Source organism: Ceratotherium simum, chromosome 5, assembly GCF_057802395.1.
Source record: "Ceratotherium simum simum isolate JZ-2026a chromosome 5, ASM5780239v1, whole genome shotgun sequence".
NCBI lineage: Eukaryota > Metazoa > Chordata > Mammalia > Perissodactyla > Rhinocerotidae > Ceratotherium > Ceratotherium simum.
The window spans coordinates 16,503,584-16,530,265 of record NC_141904.1 but is presented as its reverse complement, the minus strand read 5'-3'; the positions used below and the strand labels follow the sequence as shown (position 1 = coordinate 16,530,265).

The 26,682-nt window shown below is 33.7% G+C and overlaps 1 protein-coding gene across 4 annotated transcripts in view; it reads right to left on the bottom strand.

The window, feature by feature from the left end:
* The window catches only part of STAG1 (STAG1 cohesin complex component), a 354,666-nt gene that overhangs the window by 49,195 nt on the left and 278,789 nt on the right, over positions 1 to 26,682 (bottom strand). For 3 of the 4 annotated variants that reach the window (XM_004419341.2, XM_004419340.3, XM_087430527.1), the window contains 6 exons: positions 26,590 to 26,682; positions 26,401 to 26,490; positions 26,034 to 26,237; positions 24,462 to 24,532; positions 22,748 to 22,835; positions 3,497 to 3,577 (listed from right to left, as the gene is read on the bottom strand). In XM_004419341.2, the coding sequence (XP_004419398.1) occupies positions 3,497 to 3,577; positions 22,748 to 22,835; positions 24,462 to 24,532; positions 26,034 to 26,237; positions 26,401 to 26,490; positions 26,590 to 26,682 (627 nt within the window). The remainder of the gene's footprint in view (positions 1 to 3,496; positions 3,578 to 22,747; positions 22,836 to 24,461; positions 24,533 to 26,033; positions 26,238 to 26,400; positions 26,491 to 26,589) is intronic. The other variant, XM_087430526.1, reaches the window with a different exon arrangement.

Genomic DNA, 26,682 nt, shown 5'->3' with positions numbered 1-26,682 from the left:
ATTTTCAATTTTATAAATAAGTAACCTGAGATGCAGATAAGTGATTTTTTAATTGTTATTACTATCTGGAAAACACTTAACAACTGATAAAATGCTTTGACATAAATTATCTGCTTTAAAATTATTTAAGTGACTTGCCTCAAGGTTATATACACAACAAGTTAATGATGTGGCTGGAACTATAGTTAGAAAGTTGATTATCTTACCAAGTGGGATCTTTTTTTTTTTTTTAATTTTTATTTAGTTATTTATTTTCCCCCCCAAAGCCCCAGTAGATAGTTGTACGGCATAGTTGCACATCCCTCTCTAGTTGCTGTATGTGGGATGCGGCCTCAGCATGGCCGGAGAAGCGGTGCGTCAGTGCGCGCGCCCGGGATCCGAACCCGGGCCGCCAGCAGCAGAGCGCGCGCGCTTAACCGCTAAGCCATGGGGCCGGCCCTCAAGTGGGATCTTAATAATACAGATTATATGTATACAAAGCTTATGTATGTGGCTCTAAAATTTTCAAAAATATCCTACATCATATAGGGGATTAGAAAGTTCGGCAATTCCTGATCTAGTAATTATTATATATAAGAGTCATTAAAATAATTGTTTTAAAAGGAGTAATATTAGCAATGAAACATTGAGTTTTAAAGTTTGCACATGTCTTGAAGATTCATGCTTTTTAAGATTATCACTTTGAGAAGATTATCACTTTTCTTTTTTTTTGCTGAAGAAGATTAGCCCTGAGCTAACATCTGTTGCCAATCTTCCTCTTTCTTTTGCTTGAGAAGACTGGCACAGATCTTCCTCTATTTTACATGTGAATCGCTGCCATAACATGGCAGACAAGTGGTATAGGTCTGCGCCGGGGATCCGAACCCGTGAACCTGGGCCGCTGAAATGGAGCGTGCCAAACTTAACCACTTGGCCATGGGGCCGGCCCCTAGAGAACCACTTTTAAACTATAGATGTAACTGATATACAATGATTACTGAATATACTTTGGATAAGAAAATTACCTAGACCTTCAAAGTGAGAAGAAATGAGAGAAACTTAAATAAGGAGTATTTCACATATGATATACATGCACGCAAAACTATAAGTAGAAATCAACTGAATAATAAAGCACCTAAAAGATGCTGCAGTATTCCTTCTGGCATAAAGAAAAACCAGTGTTGGCCACAAAATCTGCATTGCACTGTGGCAAAGACAACTACGAAATCTGTATTATGATTAATGACAAAAATGAAGCTATCTTTTATTAGAAGAATGTGTCAGACCAAAATTAAACAGAAAGGCAAGGAATCTCAAAATAATTCTGCTGTAAGAGAATTAAAAAAATAGGAAATATTCAAAGAAGTGGGTTTAAGAATAGAGATTCTCACTCCAATTACAGAATATGGTTGTAAAAGAATAAAATTTAAATCAAATTTAATGGAGGAATTAACTATTAATTATGCTAAATTTTTAGGTAAGTATATATTCCAAATTTGCTAAAATGCAATTATCAACATTCAGCTAAAATACAAATAATTCAGTTAACCAAAATGATCTGTGGGAAAAAATGGCATACAAAAATCAACCAGATGAAAAAATCAGAATAAAAGTAATTGTGTGTAACATATAAACTCTTGCTATCAAATTTTAACTTACATATATTCATTCTCCTTTAATTTTACCATATTAAAGAATATTCCAAAAAATATGAAAACATAACACAGTTTTAAAGTGGCTTTTTTTACTAATAAAAGAAGGTTAACTTTGATTTTTGCTTTTCAAGACAGAAATTGTCAAGAAAATAGAGAAAACCAGGAGGCTAACCAGAAAATTACCATCTTTCTAATTAAAAACAAACAAAAACCCCAATTACTTTCCAAAGGCAGAAAAATCCTCAAATTATTAATCAGAAAGGACAAAAAGAAAAAAATTCTTTCTCTGAGAAAAGAATGCTCTGTATCAAGCTGCTGGTTCTAGATGGAAATGTATTATTAACCTTCTTCACCGGTTAAACACTTTCTGTTTTGTTAAGATGAGGATATGTAAACATATTAATATTTTTATTTGGTTCTTTTATCAAGTGTTTGCTCTTTACTCATATGTTCAAGTCTCTCATTTCATGAAATGACTGAAACATTTATTTTATATTTGTGTCAGATAATTCCAATTTATAAAGTGTTTTTTGGTCTAGTTCTCTTCATGGTCTATTCATGGTTTCTTGTTTTCTTTTAACTTGAGTGGTTTTTTTACTATAATCTCATTTTTCTTAAAATTTTATGTGTGGAAAATTCTTTGAGGAAAATTCCTTCAGAAAGAATTTATATTTAATTCTTGGGGATACCACCACTCCAGAACATTTTAAATTGAAATCTCCATTTTGTTTTTAACGGACCATTGAAATAGTATGAATTGAGGGTGGAAACCCATGCGAAAGCTAACTCATGGTTACGCTTTCATGGGAGACCTATTTTCTCCACTTTAATCAGTGACAAATTTTAAGACAGGCTGGGGCCGGCCCTGTGGCTTAGCGGTTAAGTGCACGCGCTCCCCTACTGGCGGCCCGGGTTCGGATCCCGGGCGTGTACCGATACACCGCTTCTCCGGCCATGCTGAGGATGCGTCCCACATATAGCAACTAGAAGGACGTGCAACTATGACATACAACTATCTACTGGGGCTTTGGGGGGAATAAGGAGGAGGATTGGCAATAAATGTTAGCACAGAGCCGGTCTTCCTCAGCAAAAAAAAAAAAAAGAGGAGGATTAGCATGGATGTTAGCTCAGGGCTGATCTTCCTCACAAAAAAAAAAAAAAAAGACAGGCTGTTTTCCTTATATTCCCCCATGGATAGAGCTGGTGGGGTTTATTTCTTATTTACCCTTGTGCTGGGAGTAGCTCTTTAGGATCCCAACTTTACTGGGGAGATGTGCTACCTATTAGACATTCTACCTTGGGAGAGCCTTGGGATTTGTCTAGATTAGAAAAGATCTTCAAGGTTAAGTAGGCTTCAGTGCTCTGCTTGACTCTCTTGGATCCTAGTTTCCCTTAATGTCTGGTTTATATTTTCTTTTTGGTTTTGCATGGTCATGGATAGATTAAAATGTCTTTTGAAAACAATTTAAGTTGTTTTTAACAAGAGTGCTGTTTAGTTTGGGCCCCAAGGTGCCATAATGCCAGAACCAAAAGCTACATCTATTATCTTTCAATATTCTTCTCTTTTTTATACCATGTCACCTATCAGAGCTCTTGTGGTTTCTACTATAGTTATTTCTTATAAGAATTTTAACTTTGTGTATATATACAACTATGTGTCTATGGCTTAAAGACTGGTTATCTTCCAAAGAGGTAAAATATACTTACTCATAGGATAAAGCAGGAACTGATAACAATAATTACTATATCTTTTATTAAAAATTATAATTTATTATAACTGATAATAAATTTTTAAATAATGAGTTAAGCAAGGCTACTTTATTTTAGTAATAACCCTTCTGCCTACAGAAACTCTTACTTACTTTGGAAGGAGAACCATCAGTAATTTTCACCAACTGCCAAAGAATCGAGTAATGGGAACACTGCAGTGCCTGTACGACTATCTGTATCAAATAAAAAAATTCAAACAAATGAGACATAATTTATGTTTGCACAGTATTAAGAGAACAATATTTATCATAGTTTTTATCTTATAATAAGGCTTCAAGTCCAAATTTTTGTAGAATTAATGAGAATGTATAAAATAATATTTAGTTAAAAAAAGATAAATCAACATATCAATCTAGAGAATAAAGATAGAACGTATCTTGATAAATATGGACCCAAATAACACTATGCTTTAAACAAAAAATGTACTATCATGAATACTTTGCTTAGTTAGCTTTTTAAAAGGAGGTTGAAGAAATTATTTTTATCCAGATTTTGTAACTGAAATATATGAAACTGTAAAATTTATCCAAATTTTATAATGAAATGATTACTTATTTTGTTAGAAAACATTTTTAATGTGAAACGTAACACCCATATAGAAATGTGCATAAAACATATATATATAACTTAATGGATTAATATAAATTAATATAAAAATAAATATAAATAAAAATATGTAATCACCATTCAGGTCAAGAAACAGAACACTGCACCTTCTCCCAATATAATATCTTTCCTCCTCCCTAAGAGTAACAGTTACTTTGACTTTATCAGGCAGTCAATACATTTTAACTACGTAAGTCTGCATGCCTAAATACTGAGTTTGTTCTGCCTAGCTGTGAATACTATATAAATGGAATCATGCAACATGTATTACTTTGAATCTGACTTCTTTTGTTTGATCATTTGTGTTTAAGATTTATACATGTTGTTGTACGTAGCTGTAGTTTATTATTTTTTGGTCCTCTATAATATTTAAGATATCCTCCTATTTATTCATTCTATTGTTGTTGAACTTTCACAATGCTTCTAGTTTTAGGTCATTATGAATACTGCTGCTATGAATAGTCTTATTATGTATGTCTCCTGGTGCACCGATGTTTGCATTTCTCTAGTGCAGAGGTTCTAGAAGTTTTTAGTTTTCAGGACTTCTTTACGCTCTTAAAAATTACTAAGGACCCCAAAGAGCTTTTTTTATGTGAGTTATAACTATAAATATTACTATATTAGAAATTAAAACTAATAAATGTTTAAAATATTAACTCATTTAAAAATAAACTCATTATATCATAACATTAATAAATATTTCTGAAAAAGAACTAAAGATTCTAAAATGAAAAAAATTTAGTGGAAAGAATGGCATGGTTTTACATTTTTGCAAATCTCTTTAATGTCTGGCTTAATAGAAAACTGCAGTTTCATATCTGCTTCTGCATTCTGTTACAATATGATGTTTTGATTGAAGTATATGAAGAAAATCCAGTGTCACAGATTATTTAGAAAAAGAAGGTAAATATTAATAGTCTTTATAGATAAACGTGGATATTTTTTAATACGACATCAAAACTTCAATGTATACTTGTGAGAGAATGAGAATGAACAAAGCAAATAACATGTTCCTCTAATTATAAAAATAGTTTGACCTCATGGATTTGCCCTGGAAATCCCCAGGTGTTCCTGAATCACACTTTGAGAACCACTGCTTTAGGAATAAAATTGCTGGGTAATATAGTACATGTATATTTAAATTTATAGTAGATAGTACCAAGCTATTGTCCGAGGTGACTGTATCTAGCAGTTTTTGACAGTTCCTGCGGCTCCATGTCTTCACCAACACTTGATATCATCAGATGTTTTAAATTTGGTGATTTTATTATGTATGTATGTATGTACTAGTAACTTAATGTGGTATTAATTTACACTTTTCTAATTAACAGTGGAGATGAGAACCTTTTCATTTCTTATTACCATTGAATTCTTTTTTTGTGAAATGTTTGTCCCTGTTTTTCAGAGAGACAATAGAACTCAGGAAAATAAAACTGATTAAGAATGACAACATAAAAGAGAATTTCATTTTGGACAGGTCTTTTACTACATTTTTGTTTGAATACATGGTGTATCTTTATTATAATAAAATATATCTGATAATATTCCATTTTTAGTGTGTCTATTATCTTCTCTACTTGCTAAACTAAAAACTATAAGGATGAATATGTGGAATGCTGCAGAAAGTAGCTGAGAGTTTTAGCTGGTTTTTCTTAAAAAATTTCGTTTCAGATCACTTAAAAGATATCTCCAATGCGCCTACTCAGCACTGAAAATAACTCAGAATTAGAAAGATGAGTGGTGCTGCTTCTGATGCAACACTAATGAGATGATGTCAGGGTTTTACTAAACATAATAATTAAATGATTGATTCATGTCAGAATGCCAGAAACTAGACTACTGAAACACTGTCAATTTATGAACATTAATGCTAAAGAAATCACCTCACTATACTTAGAAGATGCTCAATACGGTATACCTACTGGTCCTAAGACACCTTTTGATAACCTCTAACTTACACTATGTATTGGTAAAGTGGTTTGTGTGGAAGGAAAAGAAAAGATTAAAAAGTTTTCACTTGAATTTGAAACAAATTGTATCATTACATTACTTGAAAAACTGACACACAAATTAATAGTAATCAATAGGAAATTAAGATATGGAAAAAACTAATCTTGAAGAACTGCTTAATTTTGGTGACATCATTTATCCCAATCATAACAAATATAATTCCCTTTCTTTCTACACTTCTATTGACCTATATACTAGAATTATTCAAACTGTTCCAAAGTTTTGCAGAAGTTTCTTGGAGGTGATTATGAGGGAAGAGACAGCTGGTCATTCCAATATCTATTTCAAATAGAGCATCCCCATTTTAATCTGTTTCATATACTGGTATTAGTCATAAGTTTAATTTAAAAGGGCTCCACTATATTTTATTACAATAAAAAGCTCATTCTCATTGACTGGGAAGCATTTTGTTTACTCACAGGTATAATTATATAACAATATAGCTGATCACACTTCAAAAGAAAATTCAGAACTCTTCCTTCCAGGTTTTACATCAGTCATATTGATATTTTATTCTCCATACTAGCAATGTTATCCTAACTTGTCTAGAAGTCATTTATTCAGCAACTTTATCTTTCTGCAGTACAGATGAAACAACAAAGGACAAGCAATAAAGAACTGAAAAAGCCAAAAGAGACTGTTTCAACCTATCAGCACCACAGTTCTTCTGCCTTTTCTTGACTAACATTGCTCTGACCCTGGAGAGGATCTTCAAATAACAGCAAGTATTGGTCTGATGACTAAGAACTTCTCCCAACCCTACTCCTCTGTCCTCATGTTTCCACAAGGTAACATTACTCCTGGGAGGACACAGTAATGTGTATTGCACATTTCTGGGCAAACGTAGTTAAGAAGCAGGAGTGCTTTTTCCATCTCCTCCCCTATCTTGCAGCAGGATACCAATGCCCCAGGAGATCTTGGGTCACTGAATGATTGGGTGGTGCAGTGACACCCCACTGTCCTTAATTTTATGGTTATGGGGTAAGAAGTAAATTTGTATTGGGTTAAGCTACTGAGATATTGAGGTAAATTTATTATAGCAGTTAGCATTACCTTAACCAACATAAAAATTCTTTTTTTATTAGCATTTTCTTTAATAATTCTTTTATCTATTTAAAGGAACTATAGCTCTTTATCTTTGATTAGCAGATTGAATCAATGAGAATCATTCAACCCGTGGCTAATGATATCAATATCTTGAAGATGAACTGTATTATTACATGTAAACTGAGACCAAGGGATAAGCTCCTAGAGAGTTTAAGTTTAGAAAAACTGAATTTGCATGGAACATAAAATCCAACTAGAGATTAGAGAATAATAATAAGTAAAAATTATTATGTATATGTAATACATATGCATGTGTAGATATATATTACTACACATACAGAACACGTTTAAAATTCTGAAAATCCACATAATGACTGTGGGATAAATCTGGGCTCTTTCACTTCTCTGTTTGCAAGAGACTTTTTTTTTTTTTAAATAATTTTATTTATTTATTTATTTTTCCCTCAAAGCCCCAGTAGATAGTTCTATGTCGTAGTTGCACATCCTTCTAGTTGCTGTATGTGGGACGCAGCTTCAGCATGGCCGGAGAAGCGGTGCGTCGGTGCGCGCCCGGGATGCGAACCCAGGCCGCCAGCAGCGGAGCGTGCGCACTTAACTGCTAAGCCACGGGGCCGGCCCTTGCAAGAGACTTTAAGGGGAAAGAGGATCAAATTCTTTAGTGGACATGTGGGATATCAGAAGCAGAACTAAACACTAGTCTGCTTCTGATATCCAACATTGGTCTTTCTATCACATTTAGACTAGGTTAATATAAGTAACAATATGTTCTTTTAAAAAGAGCCTTTAGATGCAAATTAATAATCAATATAGCTTCACTAAAAAAGATATGAAGCTGGCAAAAAAGCAAATGACAAGGTACTCAACATCATTAGCATTAAGGAAATGTACATTAAGAGCACAATGAGATACCAGCACGTACCTACCAGTATGTACCTACTAGACTGTAAAGTAAAAGGGATAAATACTGACAATATCAAGTGCTGACAAGAATGTGGAACAACTGGAACTCTCAAACACTGCTGGCAGGAATGCAGAATAGTACAGCCACTCTTGAAAATGGCTAGGCAGTTTCTAATAAAGTTAAACATACACTTATCATAAGATACAGCAATTGCACTCCTGGGCATTTACTTTAGAGAAATGAAATCTAATGTTCATATAAAAGACTGTACACATATGTTCACAGCAGCTTTGGTGTGACAGCCAAAAGCTGGAAACAACCCAAATGTCTTTCAACAGGTGAATGGATAAAACAAACTGTGGTGTATCCACACAATGAAATAGAAACTGAGCAGTAAAAACAACCACCTATTGATTCACACAACTTGGATTAATCTCAAAGGCATTATGCTTAGTGAAGACATTATGCTAAGTGAAAGACTTTATGCTCCAAAGGGTTATATACCATATGATTCCATTTATTTGGAAATCTCAAAAAGAACTATAATGACGAAAAACAGATCTGTGGTTTCCAGGAGTTGTAGGTGGAGCAAGCATGAGACTATAAACGAATCATATGAAGTTTTGGGGATGATGAAACTGTTAGGTATCCTGATGGTGGTGGTGACTACATAAGTCTATACACATGTTAAAATTCATAACTTTACAGAAAAAAGTCAGTTTTACTGTATAATAATTTAAAAAATAATAATCAATATGGCAAAGAGTAGAGTTTGCAGTAATATTTTTCTCAAGGAAATTTGAACAAAAGCACAAACATCAAAGCAAATCATACTGATACAAAGTGAAAAACAATTCTTTAATAAAGAGGAAAGATTCCTAAATTCTACATGTGCTTTGAAAATGAAGGATTATCCAATATGTTGTATTATCAGCAGGCATACTATACTATAAATTAAAAAAAAAATCATTAGAAGGGTAAAAACATCAGGAAAAAAATTCAAACAGTAAAAGTAAAAAAAGTAACTTCTGCAGCTAAAAAATTAAGACTTCCCAAGGAAAGGATTATATAGGAGGATAATGCACATTAATCCTTGACAGTTCTGGACCCTGGCATTTTACTGTCAAGCTTTCTTATAAATTTCAAGAATCTGAAACAATGAAGAGTATGAAGAAAAACATGGTATGTCAGTAATAAGTCCAATGTGGAATACTATATTCTCCTTTTGTAATTCAGTCATGAGTTGCTTAATGATGGGGATCTGTTCTGAGAAATGCATCATTAGGCAATTTCGTCATTGTGCGAACATCATAGAGCATACTGAAGAGGAACAAAATTTGCCATCCCAAAATGTGTCTCTTTAACATGAGGATTATTTTAGGCTGATTATTTTTAAGAAACCAACGACTACGAAAGTTTTTCTTGTTATCTCCCCCTTAACCGCCTAAAGGAATTCAGATTAAAAAAACCTGTCTCAGGAAGTGAGCTATCTCACCTTAGCACAACATAAACTAGATGTTAGGCAGAGAGAAACCTAAAAAAGCTTATTTGTTGGGCTCCTCTCTGTTCTACTGTTTCTGTGTGGCCAAACACTTGTTTTCCTAACGTCTGCTACTTTTCACCTACCTGTGAATTGCCTTCCTTCCCTTTGAAGTCCCTGACTCTCCCCACCCCAACATCTTCTTCTGTCTTTGGCTGAGGATGGTATTTAGGATGAGGGCTTTGGCCATTTTGGCGAGTTACTCACTTTTCCTGGGATTCTCCCATGTATACACGTTACTAAACTTTTATTTTTCTCCTGTTAATCTGTCTCATGTCAATTTAATTCTTAGGCCAGCCAGAGGAATCTAGAAAGGCAGAGGAAAATTTCTTTCTCCCCTCCCAGTCCTTACACAAACTTAGATGGTATAGTCTACTATACACCTAGGCTGTATGGTACTAATTTTATGGAACCAGCATCATATATGTGATCTGTTGTTGACTGAAACATGTTATACAGCGTGTGACTGTATCTTTTATTTATCTTCAAAAGGGGATGTGGTGTATAGTGGAAAGCACAATGGACCAGGAGTTCACATCACACAACCTCAGGTCTGCTCTTACACAGTTCATGTGCACTATCCTTTTCTCCCCAAACACATCAAAAAGGATCTTGCCACTTCCCATCTCAGTGACCTGCTGATGACTTTGAAATTCTAGAGTAATCCAGGCAAACAGCTGTCTAAACAAGATACACAACATCTAAACCATTAAGAAACAATAACATAATACTTTGTGGAGACAGGATTACGGCCCACATAAAAGAGTGGAAGTAAGGAACATCCAAAATTTCAAAAGAATATTCACTTAAAGAGATATTCAAGGTGAAGTGAATGATTCAGGCAGATAGATTTCAAAGATTTAAATATAAAAAATAAGACTATTAAAATAAAAGAAAAAAAAGAACTGGCTACTTAAGTGACTTGGAAATGTATGGAAAGGCTTTCTAAGTAACAGATCAAAGAGAAAAAACATAACAGTAAACAACAGATAACTTTGATTTTATAAAAATAACATGTATATACCAGACACCACGATATATATAATTAAAATTCCAACTGGTAATTATTGCAACGAATGACATAAGGTTAAGAACATTAAATACAGAAAAAAAGCTTATAAATTAAAATGAAGCTAGAGATCTGCTGTACAAAATTGTGCATACCGTTAATACTGTATTATAGACTTAAAAATTTAAGGGAGTAGATCTCATGTTATGTGGGGTTTGTTTTTTTTTTTGGTGAGAAAGATAGGCCCTGAGCTAACATCCATTGCCAATCTTCCTCTTTTTGCTGAGGAAGATTAGCCCTGAGCTAACATCTGTGCCCATCTTCCTCTATTTTGTATATGGGACGCCATCACAGCATGGCTTGATGAGCAGTGCATAGGTCCGCACCCGGGATCTGAACCTGAGGCACCCTGGGCTGCCAAAGCAGAGCATGTGAACTTAACCACTACACCATCAAGCTGGCCCCTGTTATGTGTTTTTCACCACAACATAAAAATAAAATTAATACAACAAAAAGATGGGGAAACATAAAGGTAATTTTACAGAAGTATATAAATAATAATCAGAGATATAAATGTATGAAAATGTAAAATAGTAACCATTTGAAAAAATAACAAGGTTACCAAATGTTCACTACCTGAACTCTGTTTTCCAAACAGATGTTTATCCAGTATCTAAGCTTTCTGCTAGACACAAGGGCTTAAAAACAAATATATTCCCTGATCTCAGAGAAGAATCTAAAGAGAAGACAAATAAGTATCAACTATAACAATTTAATAATTGGTCTGATAACGTACACACAAACGGGGTCAGATGTTGAGGAGTAAGAGGGAGATTTACATCTTAGTCAGGAAGAGAGAGTGATAAGAGAAGCAAAAACCTATACTAAATCTTTAAAGAAAGACGTAAGATTTAACCTGGCAACAAAGGGACAATATAATAGAAGAAAGGGAAATTTCAAAGAATGTTTCACTGATAGACTGTTAACAGGTTGGTACAACTTAAGTGTAAATATAAACTGAGGCTAGATCAGCAGAAACCAAATCTTAGAGGGCCTTATAGGAGAGTGACCATACATCGTGGCTTATGCCTATGTCTTGGAAAAACGATTATTAATACTCCTTTCACTTTCAAAAGAACACTTGTTTGGACAATAACATGGTCACCGTACCATGACAAAGATATCTGGATGTTTTCCTAAAAATGCTAGGTAATACATAGAGAGATATTTGAACAGAAGAGTAACATGATCAGATGTTTTAAAATATCTCACTAGCAACAGTAAAGAGAAGTGGTCCTATTTGTTCTTTGTTAGCTTTTTAAATGTAGTATTTGATACTTCAAAAATAGTTGTATTATAAGGCATAATAATAAAATTAACCTATGAACAGAGTACCAAATTTAAGAACTAGTATGATACCAATAACTTTTTATCTACCTATGAGCTCTTCCCCCATTCCTTAGGGCTGGTAAATCATTCCACTAAATTTCATGTATATCATGCCCTGGCTCTTAAAAAAAATATATTTTCAACACATATATCACATGTACATATCATTAGACAATGCACTGTTTAATTTTGCTAGTTTTGAGCTGTTCAAAAATAATATAAAACTGTATATAGTCTTTTGAGAGAGCAGATGTACTTCACCCTAGCCATGCCTCTGGGGGACCTATGAAAAAGTTAAAAACTACAAATTTCCATGCTCCACCCCTGAAGATTAAGAGTCAACAGCAATAATTTAACCACAAAAGACTCTGAATAGACAAAGCAATCTTGAGAAAAAAGAACAAAGCTGGAGGCATCATATTCCCTGATTTCAAACTATATTACAAAGCTATAGTAATCAAACCAGTATGGTATTGGTATAAAAACATACACACAGATCAATGGAACCAAATAGAGAGCCCAAGAATAAACTCATGCATTTATGGTCAATTAATTTATGATAAAGGAGCCAAGAATATACAAATGGGGAAAGGACAGCCTCTTCAATAAATGGTGTTGGGATAACTGGACAGCCACCTTCAAAAGAATAAAATTGCACCACTATCTTACACCATACACAAAAGTTAACTCGAAATGAATTAAACTTGAATGTAAGACCTGAAACCATAAAACTAGAAGAAAACATACGCAGTAAGCTCCTAGACTTCAGTCTTAGCAATGATTTTTTTGGATTTCACATCAAAAGCAAAGGCAAGAAAAGCAAAAATAAACAAGTGGGACTACATCAAACTAAAAAGCTTCTGCACAGCAAAGAAAATCATCAACAAATGAAAAGGCAACCTATGGAATGTGAGAAAATATTTGCAAATCATATATCTCATAAGAGGGTAATACCCAAAATATATCAAGAACTCATATAACTTAATAGCAAAAAAATAAACAATCCAATGAAAAAATGGGCAGAGGATCTGAACAGACATTTTTCAAAAGAAGACATACAGATGGCCAACAGGTACATGAAAACATGCTCAACATCACTAATCACCAGGAAAATGCAAATCAAAACCACAATGAGATATCATCTCACATCTGTCAGAATGGCTATTATCAAAAAGACAAGAGATAACAAATGCTGGTGAGGATGTGGAGAAAAGAGAACCCGTGTGCACTGTTGGTAGGAATGTTAATTGGTGCAGCCACTATAAAAAAACAGGATGGTGGTTCTTCAAAAAATTAAAAATTAGAACTACCATATGATCCAGCAATTCTACTTCTGGGTATTTATCTGAAGAAAATGAAAACACTAACTCAAAAAGATAAATGCACCTCTATGTTCACTGCAGCATTATTTACAACAGCCAAGATATGGAAACAACCCAGATGTTCACTGATGGGTAAACAGATAAAGAAAATGTGGTATATAAATACAATGGAATATAACTCAGCCATAAAAAAAGAACGAAATCTTGCCATTTGTGACAAAATGGATGGCCCTTGAGGGCAGTATGCTAAGTGAAATAAGTCAGATAGAGAAAGACAAATACTGTATGATCTCGCTTATATGTGGAATCTTAAAAAAAAAAAAAACACCCAACAAACCAAACTCATACAGAAAATAGATTGGTGGTTGCCACAAGCAGGGGGTGGGGGGTGGGCAAAATGAGTGAAGGGAGACAAAAGGTACAAACTTCCAGTTATAAAATAAATAAGTCATGGGGATGTAATTTACAGCATGGTGATATAGTTAATAATACTGTACTGCATGTTTGAAAGTTGCTAAGAGAGTAGATCTTAAAAGTTCTCATCACAAGAAAAAAATAACCTATAACTATGTAATGTTATGGATGTTAACTAGACTTATTGTGATCATTTTGCAATATATACAAATATCGAATCATTATGTTGTACACCTGAAACTAATATAATGTTGTATGTGAATTATACCTCAATAAAAAAGAAATAATTTAACAACTTTTTTTTACAGTTTAAGTAATTTTTGCAATGATTATATAACTTCCAGCTTTGGTTGAAAGGGTTGGAATATAAAAATAAAGATTGTATTACACTTTCCTATGGCTCTTGCTTCTGAAATTTCCATCATGTGATAAATGCTTTCTTCTGTTGTGGTGGTTGTGTTTTGGTCTGGGGCTTTCTAACCTCAAAATATACATTGGCCAGGCTTAATGAAATGGCCTTCATTAAGTATGAGAAATAATTACTCCTCTCCTTTTATTTTTATTCCTTTTCAGTTAAAAAAAATTAAGGTATAATATATATATAAAGGGAAATGTACTGCTTTAATGTACATTTCTGTGAGTTTTGACAAATGTATAGTCACGTAACCACCAAAACAACCAAGATAAAGAATTCCATCATCCCTCTAATTCCCCCATTTTGTAGTCAGCCCCTCCCCACACCCTAGAAATCTGTTTTTTCTCCTACAGTTTTGTCTTTTCCAGAATTTATAGAGAAATTATACAGCATATAGTTTTGTGCATCTGGCTTCTTTGACTCTCTATAATCTGGCTATTGAGATTCATCCATGTTGTTGCATGTAACAGTAGTTCCTTCCATTGTATTGCTGAGAAGTATTCTATTATATGGATGGCAATATAATTTGTTTTCATACATTCACCATTTGATGGACATTTGAGTTGTTTGCAGTTTAGGGCAATTATGAGTACAGCTGCTATAAACATTCAGGTATAGGTTTTTATGTCAACTTAACACTTCATTTCACTTGGATAAATACCCAGAGAGTAACTGCTAGGTCATATAAGTGTATATTTAATTTAGTAAGAAACTGCCAACTACCTTCCAAAACAGCTGTACTATTTTGCTTTCCTACCAGCAACGTATAAGAGTTTCAACTGTTTTATAAAAGATTTGTAGTGGTATCTCATTGTAGTGAGAGACCTTTATATTTTGGGGTACAAGTCTGTTATCAGATACGTGAGCTGCAAATATTTTCCAGTCTATTAGTTTGTCTTTTCAAATCTCTTAACAGTGTCTTTTAAGAGCAGAAGTGCGTAACTTTGATGAATGTCAATGTTTGAACTTTTTCTCTTATGGAGCACGCTTTTGGTGTTGTATCTAAGAAATCTTTGACTAAAGGTCACAAAGAATTTCTCTTATGTGTTCTAGATGTTTTATAGTTGCAGGTTTCACATTTAGGTCTATGGTCTATTTTGAGTTAATCTTTGAATATGGTGTGGAGTATGGATTGAGATTCATTTTTTTGTATATGGGTATCCAACTGTTTCAGAACCATTTGTTGAAAAGATTATCCTTTCTCCAAAGAACTGCCTTGGCACCTTTGTCAAAAATCACCTGACCATATATGTGTGGGTCTATTTCTGGATTCCCTATGCTGTTCCTTTGATCTACATGTCTACCCTTTCTTCATTACCACACTAAGTTACTGTTTATAGTCTTAAAATCAAGTAGTCTGAATCTTCTAACTTTGTTGTTCTTTTTCAAAATTCTTTTGATTATTTCATTTGCCTTTCCATATAAATTTTATTTACTTATTTTTTATTTTTTAAAGATTTTATTTATTTATTTTTTCCCTCCAAAGCCCCAGTAGATTGTTGTACGTCATAGCTGCACATCCTTCTAGTTGCTGTATGTGGGACACGGCCTCAGCATGGCCGGAGAAGCGGCGCATCGGTGCGCACCCGGGATCCGAACCCGGGCCGCCAGCAGCGGAGTGCGCGCACTTAACCGCTAAGCCATGGGGCCGGCCCCCATATAAATTTTAGAATCAAGTTCTCAGTTTCTACAAAAACGTCTGCTGAGATTTTAACCGGAATTGTGTTAAATCTAAGATCAGTTTGGGGAGAAATAACATTTTAACAATATTGAGTCTTCTAATTCACGAACATGATATATCTTCATTTATTAAGATCTTCTTTGATTTCTTTCATTAGTGTTTTGCAGTTTTCAGCATACAGATCTTGTATATATCTTGTTAAGATTTATACCTAAGTATTTAATGGTTTTTGCTGCTATTATAAATGGAACATGTTTTTAAAATTTCAATTTCCAGTCGTTCATTACTAAACAACTAGCATTTAAATTTAAAAAGCAATAGATGTACATGGTAAAATATCCAACAGTATAATGGTGTACAATTCAAATTAAGTTTCTTGACCACTACAGATCTCTAGTTTTCCATTGAGAAATCCACTGTCAACAGTTTCCTATGCATCATCCCAGAAATAATCTGTCAACTAAAAGATGTGTGCATATATAAATCTTCTCATCACCCTTTTAAATATACATACTGTTCTGTTCCTTGCAGAAATTTTTTCATCGAATTTCTTCTCACATAGAATGGTATAGCATAAATAATATCAATCTCATTGTTGCATAGCATTGCATAGAATCAAAACTATCCTACCATATCTAACTGGTCCTCTATTGATGAACATTTAGATTATTTCAAGTTTTAAATTTTTATAAATAATGCTAAGATGAACATCTTTATACCTACGTCTTTGTACACATTTCCAAGTATATATCTGCAGTCTACAATCCTAAAACTACAAAAGCTCAAAGGGTATGTCCACTTTTAATCTAGATAGAGACTGAAAAATAACTTTCTAAAATACCAATTTATTCTCACAATGGTATTTGAAAGTATGTCAGTATTTAAAAAAAAATACTCCATAAGGTTTCCTGATGCATACATCCAGTTGAAAATTACTGGAACAGAGCCTAGTTTGGAGAAAGGGTGAAATTGAGGTTACTGAGACAAAATAGGCAGCGACTGCTGGGATTCACAAGAGAAAATATGAGGGATTAAACTACGGAAATGGTAGTAGGAATGGAAAAATGATGACAGGAAGAGATATTCAGGAGGTAGAATTTTAAAAAAGATCAAAAGTCTCTTGAGATTAAGAACTGCTTTTAATATACCCTTATTTCCTCAGGAACTGACACTGAAACACATTTCTGGCCAATAATGACTAGGTAGGTAGTAAACTGGATGTGTGTGTGGGTGGTGGTGAAGTCCCTAAAGGTTTTCATATGGCATGGCCAAGGAGTAGTCAGAAGCGGGTAAGTGAAATAATTTCTAAGCCCCGTTAAGGATAAGGGTGTAGTCTTCTAAGGAGAGCTTGACTCCATCAACATGCTTCTAAAGAAAGCATGACTACATTATTTAAATAATAAGCCATAATCCATCCAAAAGCAGTAACCTGACTAAAGTTCAACTCAGCCCCTATATTATGTTCAGTCTAAAGAAATGTTGTTGATTTCCAGTTCACTATGATAGATTAAGTACCAGCATCTAATCTCTCCTCACAATTTCCACTGAAACAATAGAAAAGATGTTTGGAAAAAATAAAAACACACAAAAATAAAAGTTTGACATGCGGCAGACATCAGAAGGCATGGGACACCATAAACAATAGTAGTAGAAAATGTAGAGAGATACTGAAAAAAATTTAAAAGCTTGGTTTGAGTGGGTATGCATAGAATGGTATAGCATAAATACCTTAGGCAAGTTATTTAATATCTCTATTCTTCAGTTTCATCATCAATAAAATGAGAATAAGATACATATTCCATAGGGTTGTTATGAGACTTAAACAAATGTATACATTTGAAGACTTAAAATAGTACCTGGTACATAATAAATGCAAAACAAAAGTTTTCTGAGAGGCCTGAAGTTAATGACATATGATTACCTCTCCTCCTTTATGTGTTTAATCATACTATTTTGTTATATAGCAAATATTTACCAAAATAATTTACAAATGTTCTTTACAGGTTTTCAATTTTTAGAATCAACTCAGACAATTCTGGCAACTACATATTAAAGCAGAAGTTTAATATTTTATTTTTCTTAGATGTTATCTAAGACAAGGTTTAAACTTAAAACTATATCAACAGGAAATAGGCACAAAGCTACAAAACAGGATAAGAAGACTTTAAATATTTCTTGCCTTTATTTTACAAAAAACTGTATGAAGAAATACTATAATATATACTGAAATGTGGGTTCTTTATAAGCTGATGATTATCGTGTTATAGAATTGCAATAACATCTAATACTTTTTATAGGTTAAAAATTCATTAGCATAGGATCCCAGAAGGCGTAAACAGACGCTGGAGCATATGCTTGTGCCAGAAAGAATGGAAGAGCTCAAAAAAAGTATCTAAAGTACGCAGGAGAAAGTTTGAAGGGAATTCCCTCTGGCTAAATCTGCAATAATTTGAGCACCAGAATAAATAACAACAGTATTCAATTTAAACCAGTTGAACAGAACAGGAATAAAATAGGAACCCATGAGTCCATACTGATACTAAATTTTAAAAAAATAAATGAATGAATAAGTAAATAAAGGGAGAGGGGAAAGCTTTCCTTATAGCAGAGTGACAACAAATAAATATAAAATAAATGACAGAATTAGAAAATCACCACTTAAGTTACCATTTTGTGACCACGATAGTAAAAAAATAAGTCAGGCAAGAATCATGAATGGATGCTAAAATTATTAGGTCAAAAGTTTGATAAGAAACAGGACTATCTACATAGTCTTAAAGAATCTTCCCACAGATTACTTATTAATTAAAAAAGAAAACGGTAACTCTACACAGGTGAAACTTGGCAGACCCCACCTTACTAAAGTGATTTAAGTTAATATCACCAATAGCGAACAAATTGACATCATGTAACTCCTGATGTGATGCACTGAAGACAGAACACCATTTATGTAGCATTCCTGCCAAGAATGCATAATCTGAATCTAAATATGTAGATAAGGCAAAACTAAATTGAGAACATTCTATACAGTAACTGGTCTGTACTCTTCAAAATGTCAGTATTATGAAAGACAAAGGCTGAGAAACCATTCCAGATTAAGGGAGACAAAAAAAGACATAACTAAATGCAATGTGTTATTATGGCTTTGATCCTGGGCTGGGGAAAAGCGCTATAAAGAATATTATTAATATATGTCTTATACACACACACACAATAAATGTTTTATACACACACGTATACGGAGGGACGGAGGGGGAGAAGGAGAGAGAGAAAGCAAGAGAGCTACAACTGTGGAAAGCTACTGACAACTGACGAATCAGGTGAAGGGAATAAGAGAGTTTATTTTTCTATTATAACTTTTCTGTAATTTGCCTTTAAAAAATTATTATAAGAATAGATAAATTCTTTTAAATTTTGGTCTTACATATATTCTAAAGCTATAATAGTTAAAACAGTACTGGCATGACAAAAGATAGATCACTGGAAGAAGAAAAAAAAAAAAGAATTCAGTTAACTCTGAAGAGTAAGACTGGGAAACTTTTAGCTGAATGGTTATCGTGGAAAACAAATAGTCAAGCCTATGGACAATACAGTTCCCGAATACAGCTAGACAGTAAATTTTAAGGTATCTTCAAAATGTTAAGTATAACTGAGGGTTAACAATAGCAAACATTTCGGTATTTCTTTCATATCCTTGCTCTAAAATCTATATTTCTCTGGATTCTAATTCAAAGTACAGAGTTGGAGTCAAAAAAGTGAGCTTTCATGATTCTATGAAGAACTGGTTGAATATAGTTTTTGGATTTTAAATACTGAGTACCTAAAGAGATATTTCCAAGAGCTGCTAAATGTTAAAATTGCTAAAATGAACAAGAGTACAATCTAGTAGTGATGCACTTAAACTTCATACACATGATTAAAGAATATGTGTCTAACGCCAAAACTATCTTGAGAAAGAAGAACAAAGCTGGAGGTGTCACACTTCCTGATTTCCAACTCTACTACAAAGCTGTAATAATCAAAACAGTATGGCACTGGCACAAAACAGATACATAGATCAACGGAACAGAACAGGGAGTCCAGAAATAAACCCATGCTAATATGGTCAATTAATCTATGACAAATGAGGCAAGAATATACAACAGGGAAAAGACAGTCTCTTCAAAATAAACTCAAAATAGAGTCTTAAATGTAAGACTTGAAACCATAAAACTCCTAGAAGAAAATATAGGCAGTAAGCTCTGTGACGTCAGTCTTAGCAATATTCTTTTAGACTTATCTCCTTAGGCAAGGGCAACAAAAGCAAAAATAAACAAATTGGACTACATCAAACTAAAAAGCTTCCACACAGCAAATGAAACCATCAACAAAATGAAAAGACAACCTAGTGAATGGGAGAAGATATTAGCAAATGATATACCCCATAAGGGGTTAATATCCAAAATATATAAAGAACTCATACAACTCAACAGCAAAAAAACCAAACAACTCAATTAAAAAATGGGTAGAGGGCTTGAATAGACATTTTTCCAAAGAAGACATACAGATGGTCAACAGATACATGAAAAGATGCTCAACATTACTTATCATCAGGGAAAGGCAAATCAAAACCACAATGAGACACCACCTCACACCTGTTAGAATGGCTATTATCAAAAAGACAAGAGGTAACTGTTGGCGAGGATGTGGAGAAAAGGGAACCTTGGTGCACTGTTGGTGGGAACGTAAATTGGTACAATCAGTACGGAGGCTCCTCAAAAAATTAAATATAGACCTACCATAGGATCCAGCAATTCTATCCAGAGAAAACAAAAACACTAATTTGAAGAAATATATGCCTCCCTATTTCATCACAGCATTATTTATAACAGCCAAGATATGGAAGCAAACTAAGTATCCATGAATGGATAAAGAAGATGTGGTGTGTGTGGGTGTGTGTGTGTGTATATATATATACAAACACACAAATTGTATATTATATATATACAATTATATATTATTATATAATATACTATATATACAATTATATATTATTACATAATTATATATATATAATTATATATATAATTGTATATTACATATATGTACAATTAATATATATACACACACACACAATGGAATATTACTCAGCCATTATAAAGAATGAAATCTTGCCATTTGTAACAACATGGATGGGCCTAGAGGATATTTTGCTAAGTGAAATGTCAGGCAGACAAAGAAAAATATCATATGGTTTCACTTACATGTGGAATCTAAACAACAAAGCAAACAGAACAGAAACAGACTCACAGATACAGAGAACAAACTAGTGGTTGCAAGAGGTGAGGGGAGTGAGAGAATGGGTGAAACAGGTGAAGTGGATCATAAGGTAAAAACCTCCAGTTAGAAAATAAATAAGTCATGAGGATATAATGTACAGCATAAATAATACAGTTAAGAATATTGTAATAACATTGTATGGTGACAGATGATAATTTAGCATGATGATCATTTGGTAATGTATAAAAATATCAAATCACTATGTTGTACAACCGAAACTAATATAATAGTGTACGTCAATTATACTTCAATAAAAAAGAATATGTCTAAGAAGTTCAAGTTAAAGCAAATGTCACATAAACATGTTCTCTTATTCAAAGAAATTAAAATAAAATGAGGGTAAATAATACAGATGCAGTGAAAATAAGTAACAGAAAACCAAAATAATCACAGAAGATAACACCGTGAGACTGTCACAAGTCAGTTCTGATAATTATTGATGATGTAGTGAATTAAAAAATAAATTTAGATATAGTTATAATCCCCAAATGAAACAGAGATGTGCTCTTCTTATTCTCTTCTTGAGGAAAATGAGGAAACCAAAAAAGCAATATCTTAACTCTATTATTCTCTTTCAACTTTGAAGCACAGCTTGAGAATATCAGTGAATTGTATTCAGGCTATTGAAAAGTTTGAGATGAAGAGAGGATGGAAGTTGAAGTCAGCAATAAATGAAAAACAGGGTCAAATATTTAGCCTCTTTCCACAAACTACAATAAAAACACCTAACTATCAGGGACATTTGTTATTAAGAATGGCTGTTATATCAAGCAGGGATAAAAAACATGAATAGTGTTTGGCAACTTGAAAGAATTAATCATAGCAATAATAAAACACTGTTTCTGTGATAAACTTGTAATATGAAATTATAACTTTGTTATCTGTTGAAATTCCTATTGCTTTAGTGAAATGAGGTGCCATCTAAGCATTCCATATTACCAAATGCGAATGGATGAGATCATCTTTAAACGCTAGCTATACCTAACTATGGGGTTGGTATTTTGGTCTACACGAATGTCTGCAGTGTGTCTGTAGTATACAAAATAATACTTAACTCTTAACAAGAGATTGTTATTGTTAATTAACAATAATTGTAACTGTTAATTAAAATTAACTGTAATAACTCTAATTGTTAATTAACAACTTAATTTTACATGAGAATTAAGTTGTCTATTCTAAGTGTCTTCCAGACTAGAGAAAGTTTAATTTCTGCCCTTTCCACTCCAACTTACATAAGAATGCAAAAACTTCTAAAATCTGCTACAGGCCCCCAAGCTTATTTAACTATGGTTCTATTACAAAAACGAAGTCATACCTAAGGCTTATTATTATCAATACCTAGAACAGTGCCTGGAATATAGCCATGATCAGAAATTTTCATTATAATGAATTAATCAAGTTTTAAAATTGCTACTGTAGTAAGAGTCATAATGTTTGCCTTAATATTAAATTTTTGAGGTATATTATAGCAAAGGTTCTCTATTTTTTTCTGCTCAAACCTGAAGATGTAACACACCTATGAGTAACATTCAATCACTATGGCAATAATTCTCAAAGGAGGTGGCTGCATTCAAGAATTATCAACTACTTTCTATGAAAGCCTTTTGATAAATCTCAGAAAAGCTTAGCATTCTAAAATGACCCAGAAGGAATACCAATACATTCCTACCTGTTCTGGCATAGCTCCATGTTCAATTCCAGTCTTCAGTAATCTGTAGCAATTACCAAACAGATCCCATTTTGTGAGATCATGAGCACTAAAATAAATAAAAATGCATTAACTTTATTCTAGAGTGAAAGAAAATTTAAATTTGAGCTCAGTTTCAGTGGGTGGAAAAATAAAATAACTTCATTTTCTTATTGAATTAAAAAAGATCCATAAAGGAAATATTCAGTGCAGAAGGAAGGCAGGAAGGAGGGAAGGAGAGATGGATGCAAGTAAGGAAGGAAGGAAAGAAGGAAGAGAGGGAAGGAGTGGGCAGAAGGAAAGGGGGAGAGGAGAAGAGAGGGAGGGGGAAAAAAGAGTGCAAGCTGATATTAGGAATTCATTAAAAGAAATCAGTAACAATAAAACTTCATACACTTAAGTGAACGTTGACCACATAGTCAACATAAGCTCATATTTCATAGATGGGTAATCTTTCTGTCTAGTATAGTTTAAAATACATTTAAACAAATCCATTCACAATTTCAAAATATAAACATGTGTTTTTTTGAAAGAAAGATTTGTATTCACAAGATAGAGATAAAGACAGACAAAACCAGGAGAAAGAAAATATGGCAAAGCTCAAAAACTTTAGTGTAGCTCTTTACATGGGCTGACGACTTCTGAATGAGATAATGCTGACTTTTAAATTCTCACAAGCTCTACTACTAAAAATAGTAGGTCACTAGTTGTCAACTTTTATTTTCAAATGTCAAAATATTTTTTAAAGGAAGAGTTTGTTTTTCCATGGAATTTCAAAAAGTGTACTTGTGGATAAGAAAAGGTTTAGATTTTAGACACTGCTTCGAAATTGAAAGTACTCATTAATGTAAGGGCTACACCTAAACTTTTTTTTTTGGTGAGGAAGATTAGCCCTGACCTAACATCTGCTGCCAATCCTCCTCTCTTTGCTGAGGAAGATTGGTCCCAAGCTAACATCTGTGCCCATCTGCCCATCTTCCTCTGTTTTATATGTGGAACACCTGCCACAGCATGGCTTGATAAGTGGTGCATAGGTCCGTGCCTGGGATCCGAACCTGCGAACCCCGGGGTGCCGAAGCACAGTGCTTGACCTTAATCACTATGCCACCAGCCGGCCCTCTAAACAGTCTTTTTTTTTTTTTTTTTTTGTGCAGAAGCTTGGCCATGAGCTAACAGCCGTTGCCAATCTTCCTCTTTTTGCTGAGGAAGACTGGCCCTGAGCTAACATCTGTGCGCATCTTCCTCTAATTTGTATGTGTGACGCCACCACAGCGTGGCTGTGTAGCTCCGTCCCTGGGATCCAAACCTGTGAACCCCAGGCCACCGAAGTGGAGTGTACAAATTTAACCACTGTGCCACCAGGCCGGCCCCAGTAAGATTTCTAAAAACTGGCAATTGAAAATTATACCTATAAAACTCTAGCTTATATAACAAGCCCATTTAATAATACTAACAAACTTTTACAGCGTACATTCATTACAGTGAATGATAAATCTTCCTCTATAAGTAATTAAATTATAATAAGAACCTCTAATTTATCTGGAGAAAATCTGAATAAGAGAGAAAAAACATCACGACATCTCAATATTTCTCTAAAATTTTCCATTGTTATATGGATGTTAAACGTTACAAACACAGTCTGTTTTATGTTGGCTAATGTGTCATTCACTAAATCTACTTTAAATAAATGACGTACTTGTGAAAAGAAGTTAACCGCTTTAATGTAGAAAGAACATTGTAAATATCATCATCATCAGCTTCTTCTCCCTATAAATAAAAAGTAGACATCACCTCATTACCATAATATTATTCATACTCAAATTCACATGAATGTCTGTTAATACTTACTGTCTAAAGAAAAATTCTTTTTAATTATATAAATAGCACATATTCACTGTTGGTAAATAAGAAAATACAAATAAGCAAAAAACCAAAAAATCAAAAACACTCATAATCCCAACACCCATAGATAACTAATTTTTGCATTTTAAACAGTGTCATAAACATGACTTTGTACACTCTTCTGACTAATACTTTAGAATAAATTCCTTGAAATTGCTGAGTGAAAGGGCATGTACTTTAAAGATTTTAATGGCTATTTCAAAGATTTTACTGATTGTCAGTTACTTCTGCAGCTTCAAAATCACAATGAAAAGTCAAAAATGGTTGAAAAAAATCAAGAGTTAAAAAAAAAGTTAAAAATTGAAAGTAGGGAAAAATTGGTTATATGAGTTAAAAAGAAAATCCTGTCAGCTCAGCCATCAGAACATAGAAAGCTGTGGGGTTCTAGATTGTCTTATACAGATTGGAGGGAGAGGGTAAGAGGTAGGAATCACAGATAAAATTATTAAAATAACCAGTTGGAGATGCTTGCCGCTATCTTGGGCACACCACTGGTAATCAGCCATCTCTTATAAGCACACTTAATTTTTATGTTCTATTCATTAGCACATCATAATAATTCAGTAATATTAAAATTAGGTCCCAAGAATAGAGAATGAAAAAATGAGTCAGAAAAGCCAGATCTTAAAAAGATTTTTCTTTTCTTTTTTTTTTGTGAGGAAGATCAGCCCTGAGCTAACATTGGATGCCAATCCTCCTTTTTTTTTTTAAAATTTATTTATTTATTTATTTATTCCCCCAAAGCCCCAGTAGATAGTTGTATGTCATAGCTGCACATCCTTCTAGTTGCTGTATGTGGGACGCAGCCTCAGCATGGCCAGAGAAGTGGTGCGTCGGTGCGCCCCCGGGATCCGAACCCGGGCCGCCAGCAGTGGAGCGCGTGCACCCAACCGCTAAGCCATGGGGCCGGCCCCAATCCTCCTGTTTTTGCTGAGGAAGATTCGCCCTGGGCTAACATCCGTGCCCATCTTGCTCTACTTTATAAGGGATGCCACCACAGCATGGCTTGACAAGCAGTGCTTCCGGTGCGCGCCTGGGATCCAAACCTGCGAACCCTCGGGCCATGGAAGCGGACTGTGCGCACTTAACCGCTGCACCACTGGGTCGGCCCCATTAAAAAGATTTTTCTCAAAAGAGGAAAAAAAAAAGGCCTAGCTTTAATGAAAACAGATTTTTTAAATAGAAATAAACTATAACCAAGATTGAGCTATATACGATGAACAATCGCAATGATGCTGCTAAGTTTTGAAAGAATTAGGGAATTCTACTAGATTTTACTTTAAAATGGAAACAATTTACACACTCAGCTACCTTGAATAATTATTAGCCAAAATAATTATATATACATATTAACTTTAAAACAGACCTCTTGCAATAGATCTTCCACAGAATGATTGAATCGATCTACAAACTCATCAATCAGCTGGCTTCGAGCTATGTCAACTCTGTTCTGGATGGTATACTCTTCACTGCATAAGATGCTATAGGTTTTACTGCAGGCTTCTAGAACATCTGATTCTACATGTTTCTCCACAACAAATTTAATCTGTTTTAATAAAGCATCCAGATGCTAAGGAAGAAAGAGAGAAAAACTATGATACTTAGATTAATAACTAAAAACAAAATAAGCATCTGTCAAATAACAAATAAGCCTATATGATTACATGAAATTAAAATCATTCAGTTAATAAAACTGACTATAATAGCAGAATTTCAGTTTCATAGTGTCTTACCTTTTCCATTCTACCTGTGCTATAAATTTCTAGATCAAAATACTGTGGGATTTGTAGCAAGTTTGCTACTTTCTCTGCATCTGCAGAATACTAAAAGGAGAAGCAAAGAAAAAAGAATCACTTTAATAGTACAGTGTAATAAGCAAACTCAGTGGCATATTATCACAAAAAATGTAAATGAAACTATACCTTTGATAGCAACATAGGAAGTGTGATAATAAAATGCTCAGTCAATTTGTTTCTATCATCAATTTGAGTTTTCCTTTCTTTGGCAGTTAGCAC